Raw genomic sequence first — 21061 nt, 5'->3', positions numbered from 1 at the left:
GGGATCTTTGTTCCATGTGTTTGTAAAAAAAAAAAAAAAAAAAAAAAAAGAAAATGAAAAGACAGGCATTGCGAAGATCCTGGTTTCAAATTTGACTCAGGCTGCTCATCCAGCTTTGAATCTGTTCTCAGTGTCTTCAGCTTTATGTGCCTTGGTTAGCCTAGCTCTAACATTTGTTAAAAAGAGAAGTCCTCATGAGCACCATATGTTGTGTCTGAGATGAGCAATCTTGCATTAGTAGAACTTGTAGCCTTTGTTTAATGAGATTATTTGCAATTTTGACTGGTAGCACATTTATGTGTTACATTATTTTACCATTGGTTAAGATTAGTACAATTTGTACTAGATTTAAGGATTTAGCTGAATAAAGTTTAAAAAAAAAATACAAGCCATGCATAAAGATGTCTTGCATTAATAAAATTTTTAATACTCCTTCAGAATGCAAAACAGTGGAAAGTTGTTTTTCAAGAAAAATGCTATGCAAAAAATGATAGACCACTTGCTTTGTGAGTGTATGAGTATGTGAAGATGTTGGGATAAAGTAATCATAGATTTTTGTGTTCTGTATTATTACTGTAATACTGACTCAGAGTATTGTAGTGGATGTGGAATTTTTTGATATTTAATACGTTGGTATTTTGATATTTCTAATATTTAAGCATATAAACAAAAGACCTGTTGCTGTTACTGTGTGTGTTCTCATGCAATCAGTGCATGCACCTCCAAATTCTGTATCTGTGGGCATTACAGTGGAGCTCACCCACAACAGACTACTCCTGGGCATGAAGAGAAAGAAGAGAAAGAGCAGACACAGTTCTTTCCTCTTCCCCTCAAATGTTGTGGGATGGTTTCTCTCAAAAGTAGTATTCACGTTTTTGTATTAGCTTGCTCTTTCCCTTGTAGAGATACCCCTTCAGTAACTTCACTTTGGGGCCCAAAGACATTACCCAGAGAAATTTAACAACTCACAAGTGAAAAAGTAGCCAAACTTGTTTTTTAACCATCAGTTTTAAATGTATGAAAACTGAAGTTCCAATAAAACTCATGTAGAGAGGGCATACAAGTATTTTTTATTTATTAGAGAAATAGAAATACTTTTACTACTAACATTCATAAATAGTATTTTTTTTTCTTTCTGTAACTAAAAACAGTGTATAAAATTTTATTTTCTAGAATTATTTATGATGATGTAAAAATCTGAGATGGTGTTTGACACTTTTATTAGTGAATAGAAGGAAAAAGGGATAGTATGAACATTTTATAAATTTGTTTTGTTTTACTTCATGTGACACTTCCGCATTATTTTGAGCAAATGTTAGTATAATAAATGCAGCACAATGTGATCATTAAACTATTGTTTGACTTTCGTGGACTTGTTTTTTTACTTTTTTATTTTTTATTTTTTTCATGCAAACTGTTAACAGGAATGTGGGAAAGGCAAACAGGAAAACACCTTAAAACGTATAGATAATACTTCCGAGATTATATCCTAAAAGGTGTTTCACTAGCTAGGTTATCACTAGCTAGGTTTTTGCTTTGGGGAAAACAAACAAAGAAACAAACAAAGTTTATTTATTTATTTATTTAATTATAATGGAAGACACAGGGTTGTTGGAAGGAATCTACAAAAGGTGGAACTTTCCAAAACCGAAGAATATCAACGTGGGATGGGGAAGGATAGGACTAGACACATACTAGTATCTGTTGTCTTTTTCAAGACTTTTTTTTTCTGAAACGCTTGTATTCTAGAGAGCTGATACTTTAGCTTTATGGAACCTTTCTAATCATTGTGTTTGCCACTGTTATTGTGAAGAGACAGATTGCTAATTGCAACAGCTGAGCTCAAGTTGAGCCCAATCACAGTTAGCATCAGTGACAGTGACTGCACCCCAGTGGTGCATCAGGAACAAGTGAGGGCACTGAAGGTTTGTCACTCATGGGACCTGGACAAGTTGAAGGTTAGGTATGCAGTATGCTAGGCGTTTGCAAAATATACTGTATGAGCTGGAAACAGAATAGTGTCAGTTAAATGTTAATGTCTGATTCAAACTTCATTTGATGATTTCTGTTGTCAAAATGATTTATGTCGTTTTTCTTGTTCTGTTTGCATGTATAGATCCTTTACACTTCGTATCTTATTGTCTCCAGTAAGTTCCAAAGTGGAAATACTAAAAAAATAAATAAAAAAAAAATATTATTTCTCTTACTCCTTCATCTGGCTTGTAGAAGAAACAGTATGACTATTCTGTAAAATAAATGTCTGACATATGTTGGTGGTAACTTGATAAATGAAGAATTTAAAATGGAAGACTAAGTTCAAGTTAATTTTGCCTTTCTGACCCATTTGATGAAGTGCTCAAGTACATTCTAACTTTCAAGTGCATGAGAAGTCCTTTTAAGCATCATTGACTGCTCATTTTCTTTGAGGTATGTGTGAACTGAAGTGCTATGTTCACTGTAAGTTTTGTTCTAAAAGGCGTATGTGGTCTTGCAATTTCTGCCATGCAGCTAAGGACTTTCCACACCATGCCTTGAAGTGACTTTTTCAAAAGTAATTCTGTTGACTAGGATGCTGTGAATTTGACCCTCTGATATGTCCTGTGGGATTTCATTATAAAGCTGATTTTCAAACAAACAAACAAACAAATGCAGTGTCGATGCAAGAATAATTCTGAAGATTGAATCCTTCTTCAAACCTAGAGTTCAGGTATAGAAACATCATTTACTTTTCACACAGTCCTACCAGTACCTAAGAAATCCACTCTTCAGGATCCATTTCATAATATCAGGTTGAACATTCATTTATATTTCCTTTCTATGAATGTCAGTAAGACAACATTGTACCTAAGCACTAAGCAGATGTGATCAACTCATAGCACAGAAGCTATCAGATACTAATTGTTTTCAGTCATTACTGAACCAATTCCCTGAAGATAATATGTTGAATTAAAAATGACATTCAAGTTTTTAATTTCCTTTTTGCTGTTTTGCAAGAAAAGTTAAGGTTTACAACAAAAGTGTTTGGTTCACAAGAAATTCCTGAATCCTTTGTCCATCCTTTCATTATAGGGTGGTTATTACATGAGATGACCCCACATTTCACTTGCACAGGAGCAGTAGCGATGGCTGTGGTATTCTCTGCTAATTCAGAAATTCGTATCTTAAGTTGAACTTCTTCAACTTTAGTTAACCATCAGAAGAGATGATGACTGTCAGATATGCAGTGCTTCATGAAACCAAGTTCTACTTTTCAAACATCTAGGCCTTTTGCAAGAATAAATTTGATATCATCATGCTGCCTGCACTTTTTTACTTTTAAATGACATACCTGTTTCACCTAGGGTCTTCGTTTCATGGATAATGGATAGTAATTCAGGTAATGTTCATAAATTATTTGAAACTTTGGTATCCTACTCCCAGGTAAAGATGGTTTAAAATTTAGTTTATATAATTATTATGATAAAATATTAAACCAGTAGGATTTTATATGCTGCAAAATGTTAAATCTGTAATCACTTGTAATCTTAATGTTCCAGAACCTTGGGGCTGCTAGTAAAGCGGTTGGAAAAAGGTGGAAAAGCTGAACAAGAAAACCTTTTTCGTGAGAATGACTGTATTGTCAGGATTAATGATGGAGACCTTCGGAACAGGAGATTTGAACAGTAAGTTTATTTACTGCTACATTACCATATTTAATTTTTAACACTGCACAATGAAGTCGTTTGTGGCAATGTAGTATTTATGAAAAAATTGTCTAAGCTTGCCTTGGACATTAGTAGTAGTTTTCAATTAGCTAAACTACAAAAATTCAAGATAATTGCTGTCATTAGAATATATACACTTCTTATTCAGTTCTTTTTTGTGGTTTTGAATGTTACAATCTTCTTCTTCTTTCATTCACAAAGTGTTTGTCATGAAATTCTCACATGATTTTTGCTTTTATACTTGTAATGCATCATGTTCAATATACATGGACAACATGAAGACTTTAATGTATAAAAAATATTTGTGGTTTTGTATATGTGAAAACTAAAGTTACTTTATGGAGAAACTTTCTAGAGAGGCTCAAGACATCATAAATACTTGCTTAGTGGAAGCTTGGAATTGGTAGAATCCTGAAAATGTGAATCGGAAAGACTTTTAACATTGAAATCAGATTATAGTTTACACACAGATAATTAAAAGAGAATGTGGGAAAGAGGTATGCAGAAAACATATCATTTTAAAGATAAAATTTTTCTGAAAACTTAAATATGCTGAGAGTCAGAGGAATATCGTTTAGACTGATCATCCTATACTTTGATATATATCTGATTTTTTTTTTAATTTCTTTAACCCATATTGGAATATAACCCTTTACCATATGGTAAAAAGCAGCTTGTGTCTGCTTACTCTAAGATTCTGAATCAAAACTGAGGTCTGAAGAGACTTCTTGACTTTGTGTACTTCTCATCATGACCTAGAGCCCAATGCCCATCTGTGCAGGATTAAGCATTTTGTTCCTATTAGTGTTGCGTTCTGAAAGACTACTTATGTACAAAAAGTGAAGTGTAATCTGGATTTTTTTACAAGACTGCATATACTCTCAGCAAATAAGGAAATACACAGTCTTTGTATAAGTGTAATTTTAATAATTCTGTCATCACCGTGATTACTGTATCTAAAGAAACAATTATCAAGTTTCAAAGCAAAAGAACACTGCAATCCTGCCATAGAACTGCCTGCCTTTCAAGGCTGTGGTTAAAATTTTTGCTCTTCTGAGTACAGTATTTGGAATGTTAGATTTTAAGCATATTTAACCATTGTATTACCCTAAGGCAATAAACCTTAGCAAAAAGCAGACAAAGTAGACTAATGAACAGATTCAGGTTTTACAGTTTATGCTTGAGTTTCTGCAATGTGTCTGTCAGCTCATGTTGCTTAATTAACATCAGTAATTATGCTTATAATGTCTTGTAGTCTGCCAGTCCTAATTTGCTAATTTTCTGTTCATTTTGAAACCTAGAGCACAGCATATGTTTCGCCAAGCCATGCGTACGCCGTTCATTTGGTTCCACGTGGTCCCTGCAGCAAGTAAAGAGAAGTACGAACAGTTGTCCCAGAGCGAGAAGAACACGTACTACTCCAACCGCTTCAGCCCTGATTCCCAGTATACCGATGGCAAAAGTATTCACAATTCTGGACTTCACACGTTACAAAGAATGTCTAGAGCGGGTAACCAGTCCGATCAGACAGAATCCTACTCACAGCTACCTCATAGTGTGAATTCATCAGGGAAACCACCATCGGGCCTGGTACCATCACCTCAGAAAGTTCTCACCTCCACTGCAAACAGTGGGTATAACACCAAAAAGATAGGGAAGAGGCTCAGTATACAACTGAGAAAAGGTAAGGCGCTGGTGCATTTCTCATACATCATGAGCTGTGTAAGTGTGGTGTATGTATATGTGCCCAATGCCATTATGTTAGTCACGGCAGTCTGCAGATGCGATGGATTGGTTATTGAAACACAGGTGCTACTCATTCATTCTCAGGCCAAATGGTTGTTTTGTGCCCTAAAGCAGTCTTTCCTTGCCTTTGGCATATGCAGCATATTTATAAAAGGCCATTTTAAAGAATGCTTTAACGTTCCTTTCTGTCTCTTAACTAAAAAAAGTGAAGTGTTATGAGTGCTACAACTTCTGTTGGCCAAGACCCAGGGAGCGAAGAACTATTTAACTAAAAAAAGTAAATAAGCTAAAATGGGCTATTTTCTGTACTTTACAGAAAATCATGACTTTATCATGACTTTCAAACTCAGTAGCTAGTTTTGCTGTTAGTTTTTAAAAGTCTGTTGAATTGAGCTGGTAGACTGGAGTTTCTAATTTCCAGCTAACGTGTTTTTTTTAGTCCACTGGGATGTGAAAGTCTTTGTTTAAACAGTAGAGAAGTAACGTGATATTTCCTATCTTGGGCCTTATGCTAATGTAATTCGAATAGGGGTGAGAGACTATTTAAGGGCAGAGAAGAAAGCACTGCCTGCTTCTCTTAACATCTGTATTATATGTATTTACTACATATAAATGCATCGGTGCATCTACACTCATGGAATTTGTATGACACATTAAATGCACTTAGTAAGGAAAATTGATATTTTTTATACAGTTACCATCTAGATGCTTTTAACGGTGTTTAAATTACAGTAAAATGGCATCTAGGTACAAATATTTCTTATCTCTTTGTAAAAGATTTTTTAAAAGATTATACATGCTGCAAGCTCTATGATATTAAAATGAGCATGTTTAAGGTTAGATATAACCTTTGGTCTCTAGGAACAAGAACTTTATTTACATTACACAGCAAAAAATTTACGTGTTTGACAACATTCTCCGTGAACTTGAAATATTTTCCCCTTAGGAAATTTTATCTGCTTAGTGTTAATAATTCTTATTAATTACTTTTTTTTTTTATAGAAAGGTACCAAAGACAGTGCATTGAATGGTAGATATTTTAGTTTCACAGGTGCCAGGCTACTTGTCACATTATCATAATGCTTTCTTTTCTATGAACTTCACATGAACCACCAGATTGCTTCTTTCTGGTTGCTGAATTTTAAGCTCTACAAACTTAGATGACATAAGGTTGAGTTGACAGTTTGCTTCTGTTGTTGATGCTCCTTCAAGAAATACTTCAGGCCATCAGCTCAAATCAGCCTGCTTGGAAAAACTTACTGCTATTGGCTGAGTAAGGAGTTACTCTGCTTACACAGAAGTTTTCAGACACTGCAGTGATTTTTACGTATTTTTTGGTGTCTACTGTCATTTGGACATTATGTAAAATAGTTCTTAGCCAGGAGTGTAAATACATATTTCATATAATTTAAAAGCAACAACAAATGAATATGGAATATGGAAAAACAATATTTTTGCATAAAATGTGTGTGACATAGATGATAAGAAAATGTAATTTTTATATATTATGGATTCTTTGATTGACATGAGTTTACATTTTGGTCCTCTTGCACTGGGTATTATTCCATTAATAATCTCTCCCCACCTCTATAATGTAATTCAGCTTTACAAGCACGAGTACATTAGGTGGTTTTGGAGAGGAGGAGATGCATGCTACCTATTGAAGTGACCTGTAAGATTCTTCAACATCTAGTTCACACCAGAAAAAAAATAACTTTTGCTAATAAAAGCTTTGAAATCCATAGCTAAAATATATTTCAGAAGTTTACAGGGAATATTTGCTCTTAACATTGTTTATATGAGAATAATACTTATGCAGAGATTACACCTTGCTCAGATTATAGAGACAGAAACTGTTTAGTGTTCCATATTTTGTGTGTGATGATATTAAAAAAAAAATATCTGTGCATAAAGAAGGGTACCTCTTTATCACTGCTGTCCTTCATTTGTTAATTTACACTGTGAGGAGAGGAGAGGTAAAGCATCCCATTTTGGCTTTCATTTGATTGCTCTGAGAACATACATCTGGAGCAACAAATGAAGCAAAACACTTAAGTATATGCCTAAGTTGTTTGTTATAAATATGAGTACAATAGGGATGCTAATCATCTTTGATTATTTCTAATGAAGGATGTTGTAATAATACAGGCTTTATGGGAACTTAACAAATGTGCTTTCTTTGTAGCTAACAGACAGTAGTTATTTCATCAATTACCATCATTAAATTAAAAAATGTGCATTAAGGTATACAAGCATGTAAGGCTTCATCTTAAAATTCACTTTAGATTTAACCTGTGCGTTCTGGTTAATGATGTAGTATATGAGAATTGACTTTTTTTCAATACAGAGAGACCTTTATTACAGCTGCGTTTCTATATATTGCATGAGCTATATTATAAAAAATGACATGGTAAGATAGCCCTACAGTATGTGCTTCTGTAATTATGATTTCTTAATATTTATTGCTGTTTTGGCATTTTAAAATAACCTGAACTTTCATAGGATTTAGCTGTTTAATAAAGTCAGAAGAGAAGGTCAGTCATATGTTTCAGTCAATGCAGAATGTTTGTTGGCTTTTCTAAATGAAAATGGATATCTGTTTATCTTTCCTTAAAGGTCAGGGCCTGAACTTTTAGCATATAGATGTAGGGGTTATTACTGATATTCGAATGCTGTTAGGGTGTATAACAGTCTGGCTTAATAGTTCACGCAAATTAAGATAGCACAAGAGATGACAGCCACACTATGTTTATATATATATATTAGTGTAAGATCATACTCAGTATTTTACAAAATTCCAAAAAAAATAATATAAAAAAAAAGTTTTTTACAGCTAATATTTAGAGAAAATAAGATCACTGATGTAGCACACAGAGGGTTAGGAAAAATTTTTATCTCATCTAAAATAGTACAGTTCCAGAGTGATTTTTTTGACTGCAAAAAATTTAGTCCAGCACTTATAAGTAACCTATGATACACCAAAGTATTCTAAGGCTCTGTCTCTGAGCACGTGCAGCATTTAGCCTGGTAACTCAACTGAAGTGTTCAAAATACTTCTTTTCAATTGGACATTGCATTAATCAGATTTGCATTAATTGGACGTTGCATTAATCAGATATTTTTGACTGTACTAAGTACAAGTCCAAAGTACTCAATCTTTAAATTAGCTTCTTCAAATTTGATTGCCCTCAAATATGATAATACTGTGCTGGATCATTTCTAACTATATCTGCCTTTTTTGTCCAGCTAAATTGAATATATAATTATTTAGGTAAAATGTCAAAATCGAGCTCCTGTTTTCTAAGTTGGTCTTAGTTGCACCAAATATTTAGCGATTTTTTGTCTAAAATGTTCAGTGTGTTTGGCCTTCAGTCCATATCTCTCTGCTGCCAGCCAGGGGAACTGTGCTCATCTCTTCCTTCTTGGACCAAAAAGTATTTATCTCTTGTAAAATATTATAGCTTCATGGGAAATAAATTAGTGGTAGAACTACAGGATAACCTTATAACAAGAAACCTGTAGGAATTGACAGGCCCATCACGGAAAGGGCGTAGTAGCCATGTTCTAGGAGATGGTTAGTCCTTAAAGGAAGGAGCCACTTTAGGACACTACAACAGAGAAGAAATGTGTAAATTGTAGATGTGAGCAGGATTACAAGGCTCCTTGCTCTTCAGACTTTCCTACTGGATTCCTGTTCGCTTGCTCTCCCTTCTGTGGTTGCTACTGCACCGTCTCGTATACAGAACCCAAACGCTGCAAGTCCCACCAGGTGACTGGGCATTCAGTGTTGTAGCACCTTTACACTCAGCCCTGCAACACCTGATTTTTTTCTGCAGAAGTCATTAGAGACATAAATAAGATGGTATGGGTAGTTTCAAAGCATGCTAATTTAAGATATTAAAAAAAGATATTAAACTGACATTAATATATATAAAACATAAGGATGTTAAGATACTTGAATGCATACAGAGGAGGACAGCAAAGCTGGTTAAAGGTCAGGAAGGCAAGTTCTGTGAGGAGAGGCTTAGGACACTCGTTTTTTCTAGTCTGTAGAAAAGGAGGCCAAGAGGCGACCTCATTGTCTCTACAACTTTCTGAGGAGGGGAAGTAGAGGGGGAGGTGGTCACCTCTTCTTTCTGGTAACCATTGACAGGATGTGTAGGAATGGCACAAAGCTGCACCAAAGGAGGTTCAGACTGAATTTTAGGAAAAATTTCTTTATCATGAGGGTGCTAAACTGTGGAACAGTCTTCCTAGTGAGGTGCTTGATGCCCCATGCTTGTCAATACTCGAGGTGTTTGGATAATGCCCTTCATATCATGCTTTAAATTTTTGTTAGCCCCGAAGTGGCCAGGTAGTCGGACTCGATGGTCTTTGTAGTTCCCTTCCAACTGAACTGTCCTGTTCTGTTCTAAAATTCCATCATATTTGTTCTGGAGTAAAACATACGTATGGGCAGTTACTTGTTTTACTTGTGTTAAACGGCTTAAATAGCAGAGCATCCAAGACAGGATCTTAAACTTGACTAATAAGATATCCTGCATCATATATCTGAACTGTACAGATTTACATGCATTTTTCATCATTATCTCCTGCTTTCCCACACAGTTTTTTGAGCCAGACTTTGAACTGACATTTAAAATTTTTATTTAAAATTTCTTTTGAAATGATTGAAATGTTATCTTAGAAACAGGCTGATTTTAGATTTTCTTTTGAGATGCAGTAGTGGTGTTTGTCACTTTTGAAATGAAATATGTAGGCTCCTAAATTGCTTAACTGACCTTGAGAAATGAGATTCAGAAGGGAAGCAAATAATTTTGGGCATTACTAGCCACTGAAGTAAAATAAACTGCATTGAGTTTCACCTTTCCACTTTTTTTCACACTTCTCATCACTATTTATTAGCAGACTGTAGCAAAAAAGGAAGAATGTTTCTATTAGGTTGATCAAAGATCTTCTTGAGAAGTCTGAGCTTTGCTTGGAGAAAAAAGTTAAATCATGCAACTGCATAAAAAGGGCCATGCAATTAATTTGTCTTGATTGTGTGTGTGTGGCTGCAGAAATTTTCTAGACAGCTGAGCAGTTAAACTTCTAAGCAGTCGTTTGCACTTATAATTATGCTGACTGTTCACGCACAAATTCTGAAAATGTGGGGCTTAAAATAGGGGCAGTAAAATAACTTTTCAGGAAGTATCTAAAATGGTTACATTATGGTCTTGGTTACATTATGGAAGCCCTTATCAATGAGGATAGCATATTTTCTGTTCAGCTCTTGCATGAGGTTCAGTCCTTAATAAAAACTGCTTTCCAGGGTAAAATAGTAGGATAATTATTTTGGCAATCATCCATCCGTACATGGATGTCAAGAAATAGTCTACTGTGAAAAAGCAGGAATTTGAAATGCTTGGAAGGAAAGTGTCTGCTCTGATTATTGTCACAGAAAGTTCAGCCCTTCTACTTAGTTTTGTTGCAATGTTATCTCCCTCCCTGTGCTTAATAATTTCATAATGTAATGCTTTCATTAAGTGGGGATGTTTTATTTTGTAATTCAGTTGTTTAAACTACTTTCTGTCACAAACTGTTTGCATGTGTAACCAACATCCCATATTATTTTTTAAAATGAGATTGTGTTTCATGTCTTTCATGTTGTAATGAAGAATCTGCACTTTTCCTTCACAATCCTTTATTCTGTCTGAAAACTCTTCACCCACATGCATTTTCCATATTTAGGTTGTTCTAAAATGATCTCTGCTTTTCTTGCATAAGTACTATTAAATACAGTCCCAATTGTCTGGTTATCAAACATTATACATTGTTTTAGAGGTGAGGTTTAGTGTGTTGTTTTTAGTTTGTTTGCTTTTTTTTCTTTTTCTTTTTTAATTTAGGGAGATCTGTACTGAAATACCTTACAACTCATCTGCATTTTCTTAAATTAAAGGAGAAAAAAGAGCATGATTTACTTCAAGTTCTGCTTGCAGTCCTGTAGGGGAAGATAACTAAGAGAAGTATTGTAAAAAGTTGACAGTGTAGGTCCTTCAGACATTCCCTGTTGGGTCTCTGAACTAATGTCCTTTTGAGAGTGACATGAAAGCACTGGAACCAATGTTGAGGTGATGCTTGCTTTTTGTCTTGTATTCTGGCAGTATTTCAGTAGTGCATTTTTCTCCTGAGAATTTAGACTTCCTGTTGATGCTGGTTGAGGACTGCACAATTTTTCATGCAGAAGAGGCACAGAATGTAAGATGTGTATCCAGACACACTTCCCTACAATCAAGAAGATAACCCTAGCGTTAGTGAGAAATTAAACACTTCACTAGGAGATAATAGGAAATCTAGCAATCTCCAGCAAGGTTTAATAATTATTTTAACATCCTGTCTGTTTACAGTCAGGCTGATTCCATGTAAGATGATGACATTCATTTTGAACATATGTTTAAGGAAATTCTGTGCAGGATTTTTTTCTATTTTTTTATTTTATTTTATTTTATTTTTTTACATGTCTTATTGCTAATAGAATCAATTTATTTCAAAACAGCAACTGAAATATCAAATCTGCCTCAATTCAATTTGTACAACACAGTTCCTTTACTGTTGTAACTGTCCTTTTTATTTATCTAAAACTACTTTGTCTTCAGGTCAGAGCTGGCTGAGCTCTCTAGGGTAACATGACCTTAGAAGGCATGTTGAGCATGAGAAAAGGGGAGCTCTAACTTGTCGAGAAAGATGCTGATATATCAAAAGAAGACTAAGAATTTGAATTACCCAAATTAGTGGGTAATTTTTAAATGTTATTATCACTTGGTGTAATTTGATAGTTGTCAGAGATGACAGCTATGGAGAGAGGAAGATGTTCTATTACATTTTTTTTTTAAATCTCTAAAAGATTAAGTTGAATATAATCTAGACCTTGCAAACTTAAACTCCTAGCTTTGAGTAGGATGACTCCTGTGTTTTCAAACAGATGGAAATTCCTCCTTTTTTCTGCTCTTGTTCTGGTTCTGCCTATATGTGTCCAGTTTCTCCCATCTTAAAGGCTTTTATTTAAATTATAAATTGGAGATATGAGCGGCTTCTAGAGCAAGTTTTCACAATTCCCTTGTTATGGTAACCTACAATTTTACATTATCAGAACTAAAAGCATTTTAGCATCAGGGAGATGTTATATGCATTTCGATTAATGGAACTACTGAAATGCATGGAATAGGTATAACTGAATTAGTTATGTGTATAAAAAGGGAGGGAAAAAAAAAAAAGCTTAAAATCAATCCAGTCACAGAAGTTGTATTTTTGGCCTCAGTCAAACATATCTGTTTATTTCCTGATCTTGACAACTTTTAACTTTAATACAATAAGCTTGGGAGTTTGCAAAGCTATATTATACAGGTAAGGGCAGCTATAGTACACGAATAGTAAAGTGAAGCTGTGAAAAAATCAGCTTTTGGCTGTCATTTTCATCAGCCTCATGCAAAGCTGCATAAAGCAGCAGAGCAAAATGAAGCCCAGTCAAGCCCTCTCTTTCCACAGAAACAAGTAATTAGAATTTTATTCTGCTAATATCTGGACCCAGTTGGGGTGGATTTGTGGTGTTCTGCTAGCTTTGGTAAAGGCTTTCTGAAGATTTGACAGCAGAAAATGCCACAGTCCAGGCTTATATCCTGTATGCATTTGTAATGTGAACATTTCAACTTCTGTTTTTTTTCCATGGGGATTTAAAGTGGAGTGTGTGAACCAGACATCTGTAATGACACCATAATCGGGCTATGGGGATTAAGCTTATTAATAATGAAATATTGTCCTGGGCATGCTGTCATGTTTTGATATTACTTTAGAAATTTTAAAACACAAAATATGTATTCAAAGAGCAGTATTCTACACAGATCCTTAAATGAAGGAAAAGATAAGTTCAATCAGAAGCTGAGTTGCTACTTAAAAAAACACAAACCAAACCACTTTCATTTTTATAGATCATCTTCACATATTGCAAGGAGCTAAAGAGCTCTATGAACGTTTGAAGCATCATTAAAATTGTGAAGTCTCCAAAGTAAAATATGGATGTTATGAGATCCAATATTTTTTCATCTCTGTGTAATAGCACTGATAAATTTTATATCAGCCTGAAAGTGAATGAAGACTGTCAGATTCAAATACCAGTTTTTTTCCATCTATCTTGAATGCTGCAGACATAAGGAAGGGAAGTTGTGTCATGATAGTTAGCCTTGAGGAATTGATGGAAATTTCTTCAACAATATGATTTGCATACACTTGCTGTGGATAAATTAGGACTTAGCTACTTTCAAGATGAAGACTTTAAAAGGTTATGTCCCTTCAGTCACCTAGAATCATAGAATATCCTGGGTTGAAGGGGGACCCACAAGGATCATCAAGTCCAACTCCTGGCTCCACACAGGACCACCCAAAAACGAAACCGTATGTGTGAGAGCATTATCCAAATACTTCTTGAACTCCATCAGGCTTGGTGGTATGACCACTTCCCTAAGGAGCCTGTCCCAGTGCCCGGCCGCCCTCTGGGTGCAGAACCTTTCCCTAACCCCCAGCCTGACCCTCCCCTGTCCCAGCTCCATGCCGTCCCCTCGGGTCCTGTCGCTGTCCCCAGAGAGCAGAGCTCAGCGCCTGCCCCTCCGCTCCCCTCATGAGGGAGCTGCAGGCCGCCATGAGGCCTCCCCTCAGCCTGCTCTGCTCGAGGCTGAGCAAACCCAGGGCCCTCAGCCACTCCTCATACGTATTTCCCTCTAGACCCTTCACCATCCCGTTAGCCCTGAACACACTCTAATAGTCTTATGTCCTTCCTATAACATGGTGCCCAAAAGTGCACACACTACACGAGGTGAGGTTGCACCAGAGCAGAGTGGGACAATCCCTTGCTCAACCAGCTAGCAGTGCCATGCCCGATGCGCTCCAGGATATGGTTGGCCCTTTTGGCTGCCGGGGCACATTGTTTGCTCATCGTCAATTTGCCATCAACCAGAGCCCCCAGATCCCTTTCTGCTGTGCTACTCTCCAGCCTGTTGCCCGCAATCTGTCTGTATATCTAACGCTGTCCCATCCTAGATGCAAAATCCAGCACAACTGACTGTGTCAACAACTGTGTCAACTTACTTTTTTCCATGACTGCCATTTTGACAACAAAATATATTTTACTTTTATACAATATCTTGACAACAAAATATATTGTAAATCTAGGTTGGGCATGTGTGTGCCCACGTAGTGAACTCGAACTGTAGACATATCTTGACAGCTTATGAGGTGTTTCAAATTGGAGTTTTAGATACTGGCACTCTGTCAGGGAGGCTCTCGGCTGAATGGCTGGTTGGTTTTTATGCTAAGTTAAATGTTCTGAATGCACTTAGGTATAATGTTGTGGAGGCCTCGGCACAGATTTTCAAAGGTTTTCAATAATAATGGATGGATTATTTTAGATAGAGGATCACAAATGAGCTTTCCACATAGTAGGAAAGACTTCTGTTTGTCCTCTCTGCTTGTGAATACCAGCGCTGGTGGGGTGCTGCCATAAGGTACACTTCAGGGACCAGTTGTGGGCATTTCTTTGAGATATGAGGAAGCTTCATTTGCCATATTGACTGAATGCCCTTGTGGATTTCTCCAGGTCATCTTAAAGGTCTCTGTTTTGCCTCAGTCCATTTTAACTGAGTGTTGTCAGACACTGTGGTGCACAGCATGACCTCAGCAGGGAGTGTAGGAGTTACTGCCTGGCTCTGCCACCTGCTAGCAGCACATCGCTGCATGGCACCACATGTGGTGGGATCTGACAAGAGCCAGGCTGGGAACCCCACATGGCAGAGGAGCTGCTGACAGAGAACAGCCTGAGGTCTCTCAGAGCAGAAAGAATAAGACCAGTGAGCTCCAGTTCTGCCCATTCCCTGCCAGTGCCCATAACAGAGCTAGTGAAGCTCCATGGTCCACTGTCAACCACCCTCAGTGGAAGAGTGACAGTAGAGAAAGAGAGGATTATTGACAAAACCCAGATTGACGTGGGGGAAGGCAGTGATAGGACATCAGATATGCTTTCTTCTGGTTCCTTGTCACTCATCTCATCTGAAATAGAAAGATGGAATATGGCAATATGGCAATGACTTGGAAATCAGAACAGCGAGTTACAGGGAGGGCCTGCTAAGCCACCTGTGCCAAGAGTCAGTACTTCATCTATATTGTGCTTTTTTGTTGTGTTTTTTTTTTTTTTTTTTTCCATGCAGTAATTCTTAAATCCTACATATGTATTTTCATGGATTGTATCAGTCAGGTATGCATTTGTTCTGCTGGATAAAGTTAAAACACAATATAAAATATAAAAAGTTCATTTTAACAAATAATATTTTGCATTCTTTATGCAGGTACAGAAGGCTTGGGATTTAGCATTACTTCAAGAGATGTCCCAATTGGTGGCTCAGCTCCAATTTATGTGAAAAATATCCTTCCAAGAGGTGCAGCTATTCAAGATGGAAGACTAAAAGCTGGGGACCGATTAATTGAGGTGAGGTGTTGCATGTTGTTTGTCTGTTATTTGATGTGAGCCCATGGACTAGTTCGCTTCAAAAGCTCTTAATAGTTTATGATAGGGGGGTAGTGCTACTGAGAATCAAGGCTACTCCCCTCCTGAAGGGAGGATGTTCTCAAGGGAATTAAAATTCTCTTAAATTGGCATACAGCAGATATCTTCCTGCGGATCTAGCTGGAATGACATAAGATGTTACCACCCACAGCTCTTCATTACTGTCCCTAAGCCAAATGACACTGGAGGTACAGCTGAGATTTTTGTAACTGCTTCTGTGTGCCTTAACTTCACTTTACTGCAGAATTGACAAAGTCAGCTTGAATTGTTGCTAGAGGACATAGCCTTCTGTAATTACTGTCATTGCTGAAAGTATTTCAAGGTAACCCAAATGACTTGGGTAGAAGGAGACTAAGAAGCACTTAAGCAGATAGTTATGGCATCTCAACTGTGTGAGCTGTGATCTCTTATGAGGGGAAGGAATAAGATGGTTTGCTATCTTCCAAGCACCAAGCTCTCTTGCTTGACACTATTAGCTGATTTGCCTTACGTTTCCATAATGTTTCTGAACAGCTCAGTCTGATAATATCCTATCTTTCCTGGGCTTCTCCGTTAAACAAGCTAGCTCATAGAATCATACAGTGGGAAATTTTCCAGTAAATGTTCCATATTTGTCTTTACTGTGTAAGTTGCATATGGAGACCAAGGGGTCAAATCGCTGAACAAAAGCAAAATAAAGAACAACTGACTCTGAGTTATTTGGAGAAACAAATGTTTTCTACTTTTGGCACAATTTGCTCTGGAAGATGTATTTGGAAGATATGTAAAACACCAAGACGTGGAAACAGAACCATCTTTGGATTACACGTTGTTTTTTGTCAAAAGATTTCTATGCAGAAATACTGATAGATTAAATTAGTTTAGAGTATAATGTGGAATATACTGTTGCTGCTTAACATTGCTGGAAACATTGCTGTCTTATTTCTCATTTGTATTCATATGTAAAGAATGCATGCCTTATTAGTAATGTTATATCTAGCATAAATTCTTATGAATTCTTGAAGGAAGGTAAGAGTGAAGTGTAGTAAGTAAGAGTACTGAGGATTGAGAACAGGAAAAAGAAAATACGAGTAAAGCCAGGTTATTGACTGGAGGATTGAAATAGCAAAAGCAAGAAAACTACTACTACTACTATGTATCTGTTTGAAAGAGAGAGAAAGAGAGAGAAAACAGCCATGAAAGAGGTCAGATTAAATACAATTGTTTCATAGAAGAGTTTTTTTTTTTTTTTGTAGTTCTTTGGCCACTGTTATTAACTAGGTTTGTGTAATATTTCTAGACAAAGGACTGGTGGTCTGTTCCTGAAGATCAAGTAAGTATGGTTTGAGTTTATTTGGGTAATTTAGTTTTGTAATTTACTGCAGTTTCTATTAAATGGAATTTATACTGAGCCAATGAGCAATTTATTGCAGTGAGTTTTTAATACTATTTCAGGAGAATCAGTTGTATTTTCTATATGAATTTATAATATTTTTTCCTATTCCAGAGTCTTATCAAATTCTAATATTTCCTTTGTCACAGGTAAATGGAGTTGATTTAACAGGCAAAACTCAAGAAGAAGTTGTGTCCTTGCTGAGAAGCACCAAGATGGGAGGGACCGTCAGCCTTCAGATTTTTCGACAGGAAGAAACATTCCATCCAAGGGAACTGGTGCGTAAAATAGAGAGAAGCTAAGAGATTTAGATGAATGTGAGCAAATGATTTGATCTTGTCACCTACTAGTAAACATGCATGATCAGCACTGCATATAAGCAATAAAAAATGGTATTTTGCTTTATTTAGGATGTTTTACATGAATGTTTTTTATCCTCTTTGAGATCTGGTTATGGAATTAAATATTTGTTAATAATGTATAAGTGAGAGTTTTACTTCGAGTGAAGATGTTTACTAGAGAAGAAGCTCCTGGATGAACTTTATTTGGTTGCATGCAGACAAGCAGATTATTTCATATCTTTCACATAGGCAAATCTATGTTTGAAAGCTTGCCATTCATCCCTCTACTTGCTCACTAAAATATTTCAGTGCATATGATATTATGCCAAAACAGGATATGTAAATACCTTTCTATCAAAAAGTGGAATATATAAGAAATAGTAGCCCTTTTTGAATATAACTGCAATCTCTCTATGGAATGGAAACCCTGCAGTTATTAATTTAGCAGGGTAATTCAGAAAATGTTTCTGAGGAATTTACGTGAAATGGAAATAAAATGATGTTTCGTACTGTTTCATACATTACCTGTTCCACTTGCATAGTGTATACAGATATTTCTCTGATAATTATTCAAGATAATTTCTGTTATGAAAAGGTAGACTGTGAATGTAGCAGTCTTACTTTGTTCTGTATTCAATTAAGTTTCTGAAGTTATTTATTATTTGTATTATCATAGCTATATATAGCTCTAAAAATAAATTATTTGGCTGCATTATCATAAGAAGATAGACAAATATTAGTGTGATGAATAGATTGCTTAATTTTTCTATTGGATTTGTGGTATTTTGAATGCAAAAAGAATGAATTTTTGTTTGGCCATATCAAGACATTTAACATTAGTCTTTTACTTTTCAAAGCTACAATTAAACCTAGTAAGTCAAAGTGACAGGGAAGGTTGCAAATGAACCACAATTTTAGCTTAATATTCTTGGAACATAACTTAAGATACTGATAAAGTTAAGTGAAAGTTGTCATAAAATGAGGAGAACTGAACTATTTGAAGTCATATTATGCCCTACATTATTGCTGGAACTGTGAAAGCAATCTGTTTGTAGGTTCCTCTGATGTAATTTTCACAGTATTGCTATCTTACATAAAGGTGAATGAAAATGCTTTAAAAGTTTTCTAAATAAACTTAGAAGTAAGAAAATGTCTTAATTTTGTGTATATTATTTCTATATTGAAGCAAGGAAGTTAAATGCATAATTTAACATTTGTTTCAATGTCTTGTGAACAAAGCTATGTTGCAACTATGGCAGGGTTATAACCATTGTAATACTTGATTTAGTTTTAAATATAACAGCACATCAGCCCACTTATGTGAGTTTAACGTCAGTAGCCTCCCTGCTGCTGCTCAGGTGATACTCTCGGCTAGTTTGGCAAACATCAACACAGGCAAGCCAGATCTCCTCTTGGCTGCATCAGGTGGGAAGTGGGCTTTTCACTAAGTAGTCAGAGGGTCAGATGTGAACTGGAGTACATTTCTATAGCTCCAGCTGAACAAATTGCATTGTGAGGATCTGACAGTATATGTGTGTGATGATCCTCTGTTGCATAAGGATTTGTTTGTTTGCAGTCTGACAAGAAAGAATGTTAGGTGTGCTCTGCTGACAGCTGTCAAAGAGCATGAGCAGAATTGCTGGGGAAAGGTGTTGAATTAAAACCCATCATGAGGGCTGTTCTTTCTTCTCTGGTAAGAAATAATCTTAAAAGAAAAAAAAAAAGTGTTTTCATCCAGTTCCTCTCATTGACTTTTACTAGCTTTATGTACAAAATAAAAGAAAATGAATACTGGAGGAGGGAGGGGAATGATCTGAAATCATGCAGTTCATCTTTCTCCCATACAAACCTTCTTTGGCCACCTAGTAACAATTTGTATTTCCATCCTTCCCCTATTGCTGTCACATTTTCTACATTTGTATGCATTGAATATTATCTTAATGAGATGTGCCTCAGAAACTATACACATAAAATCATGTTATTTGATATTATCTGTCTCATAAAGTGCAGGACTTGCTGTTCCTTTCTGAGGAACACTCCATTAAAACCATTTTATATTTGCCAACATTTGTACAGATAGTAATCCCAATAAAAGAGGTGTTTAGATTTTATGTTTTTGGCTATGGCTACATGAATGACTTTCAAAAAGTTATTTATCCTTGGGTTTATTTATAAGTAAAATGAAGATATTAAACTTTCAGGAGAGTTGTGAAATTTAATGTCTTTGAATTTTGTTGCCATTATTGTCTGGAAGGGACTTTTAAAAAAAAAAAAGTATAGTTGCATATAAAACTTATGGGAATGTTAAGCTGAGCCCGTTGAGGTTAGTATGGGATCTTTGCATTGTGAGGTTAAGTGCTGCGTGTGTGATAGAGAGCCACCATTATATGTAGCAGCTTCTACAGTACAGATCATGGTAAGAGTGAGTAAAATGTGGAAGCAGGGAAGAAAATCAGGAGTCAGGAGTCAGGAGTCAACTCTTACCAGTGAGACCTGGAAGAACAATTACGCTTCTCCAGAATACCAGGCATTTTATTGCTTCCAGTGTTACCTAATGCCAGATAGTTAATATATTAGGGTTTGTCCACATCAATTTGAGAAGCACATTTTCTCTTAAAAAACCTTTCTCCTTCCTTTATGAAAGGATTGAGGATTACTGCAATTAAGTTTAACTCAATATACTGTCATTACCTCACATAACTAAACACAGCTTGCTCTGAAGGATTTTTGTGGAGCTCGCTACCGACTATATGAACCCATGAAGTATTGGGTTAGTTGGCTTTTGAGATAAACTCTCAATATCGTCAAAGGGAGACTGACTTGTAGAGTTAGTCTCCTGTACCCTACAAGCTATTATGTCCATTGCTACATATGGCTCTTTACATGGTAGTTGACACCTTCATTTTTTATTCTTATTCTTATTGGCTGTTGGGTAAAGCTAACTGGATGTTTGTGTTAACATTTGACAACTATGTTTTTTGAGCCTAACCATTCTAATCTCCTACAAGACAGTCCAAAGCAAAAATGTCCAGTAAGTCGTAGGTTTTCATCTTGGCACAACAGAAAATGGCTGGTTTGCCTGAAAGTGATCATCCAGCCAGCAGCAAGGTGGCTCCTGGGTCTTTAAAGGGGTTTTAATATGAGTGGACGTGGGCTTGGAAGAGCAATATTCCTTACATGTGCTTCCAAAATTGTTTGGCGGAATGCAGAAAGGTTTACCAATGATGTATTGATACAGCCTTTTGAGCCCTGAGATACAAATGAAGAATGCAGGGTACTGGAGTGTGCCACCAATGGTGGACTGAAAGCT

General features: G+C 36.1%; 1 protein-coding gene across 27 annotated transcripts in view; it reads left to right on the top strand.

The window, feature by feature from the left end:
• Positions 1-21061, top strand: part of PARD3 (par-3 family cell polarity regulator) — a 443789-nt gene that overhangs the window by 230320 nt on the left and 192408 nt on the right. For 14 of the 27 annotated variants that reach the window (XM_072033793.1, XM_072033799.1, XM_072033792.1 and 11 more), the window contains 5 exons: positions 3537-3662; positions 5006-5388; positions 15821-15960; positions 17318-17350; positions 17560-17688. In XM_072033793.1, coding sequence (XP_071889894.1) covers positions 3537-3662; positions 5006-5388; positions 15821-15960; positions 17318-17350; positions 17560-17688 — 811 coding nt within the window. The remainder of the gene's footprint in view (positions 1-3536; positions 3663-5005; positions 5389-15820; positions 15961-17317; positions 17351-17559; positions 17689-21061) is intronic. The other 13 variants (XM_072033801.1, XM_072033797.1, XM_072033796.1 and 10 more) reach the window with 1 other exon arrangement.

This window comes from Anas platyrhynchos, chromosome 2, assembly GCF_047663525.1.
Source record: "Anas platyrhynchos isolate ZD024472 breed Pekin duck chromosome 2, IASCAAS_PekinDuck_T2T, whole genome shotgun sequence".
NCBI classification, from domain to species: domain Eukaryota; kingdom Metazoa; phylum Chordata; class Aves; order Anseriformes; family Anatidae; genus Anas; species Anas platyrhynchos.
Note: the sequence above shows the minus strand (reverse complement) of the source record. Positions and strands in the feature narration are given on the sequence as shown.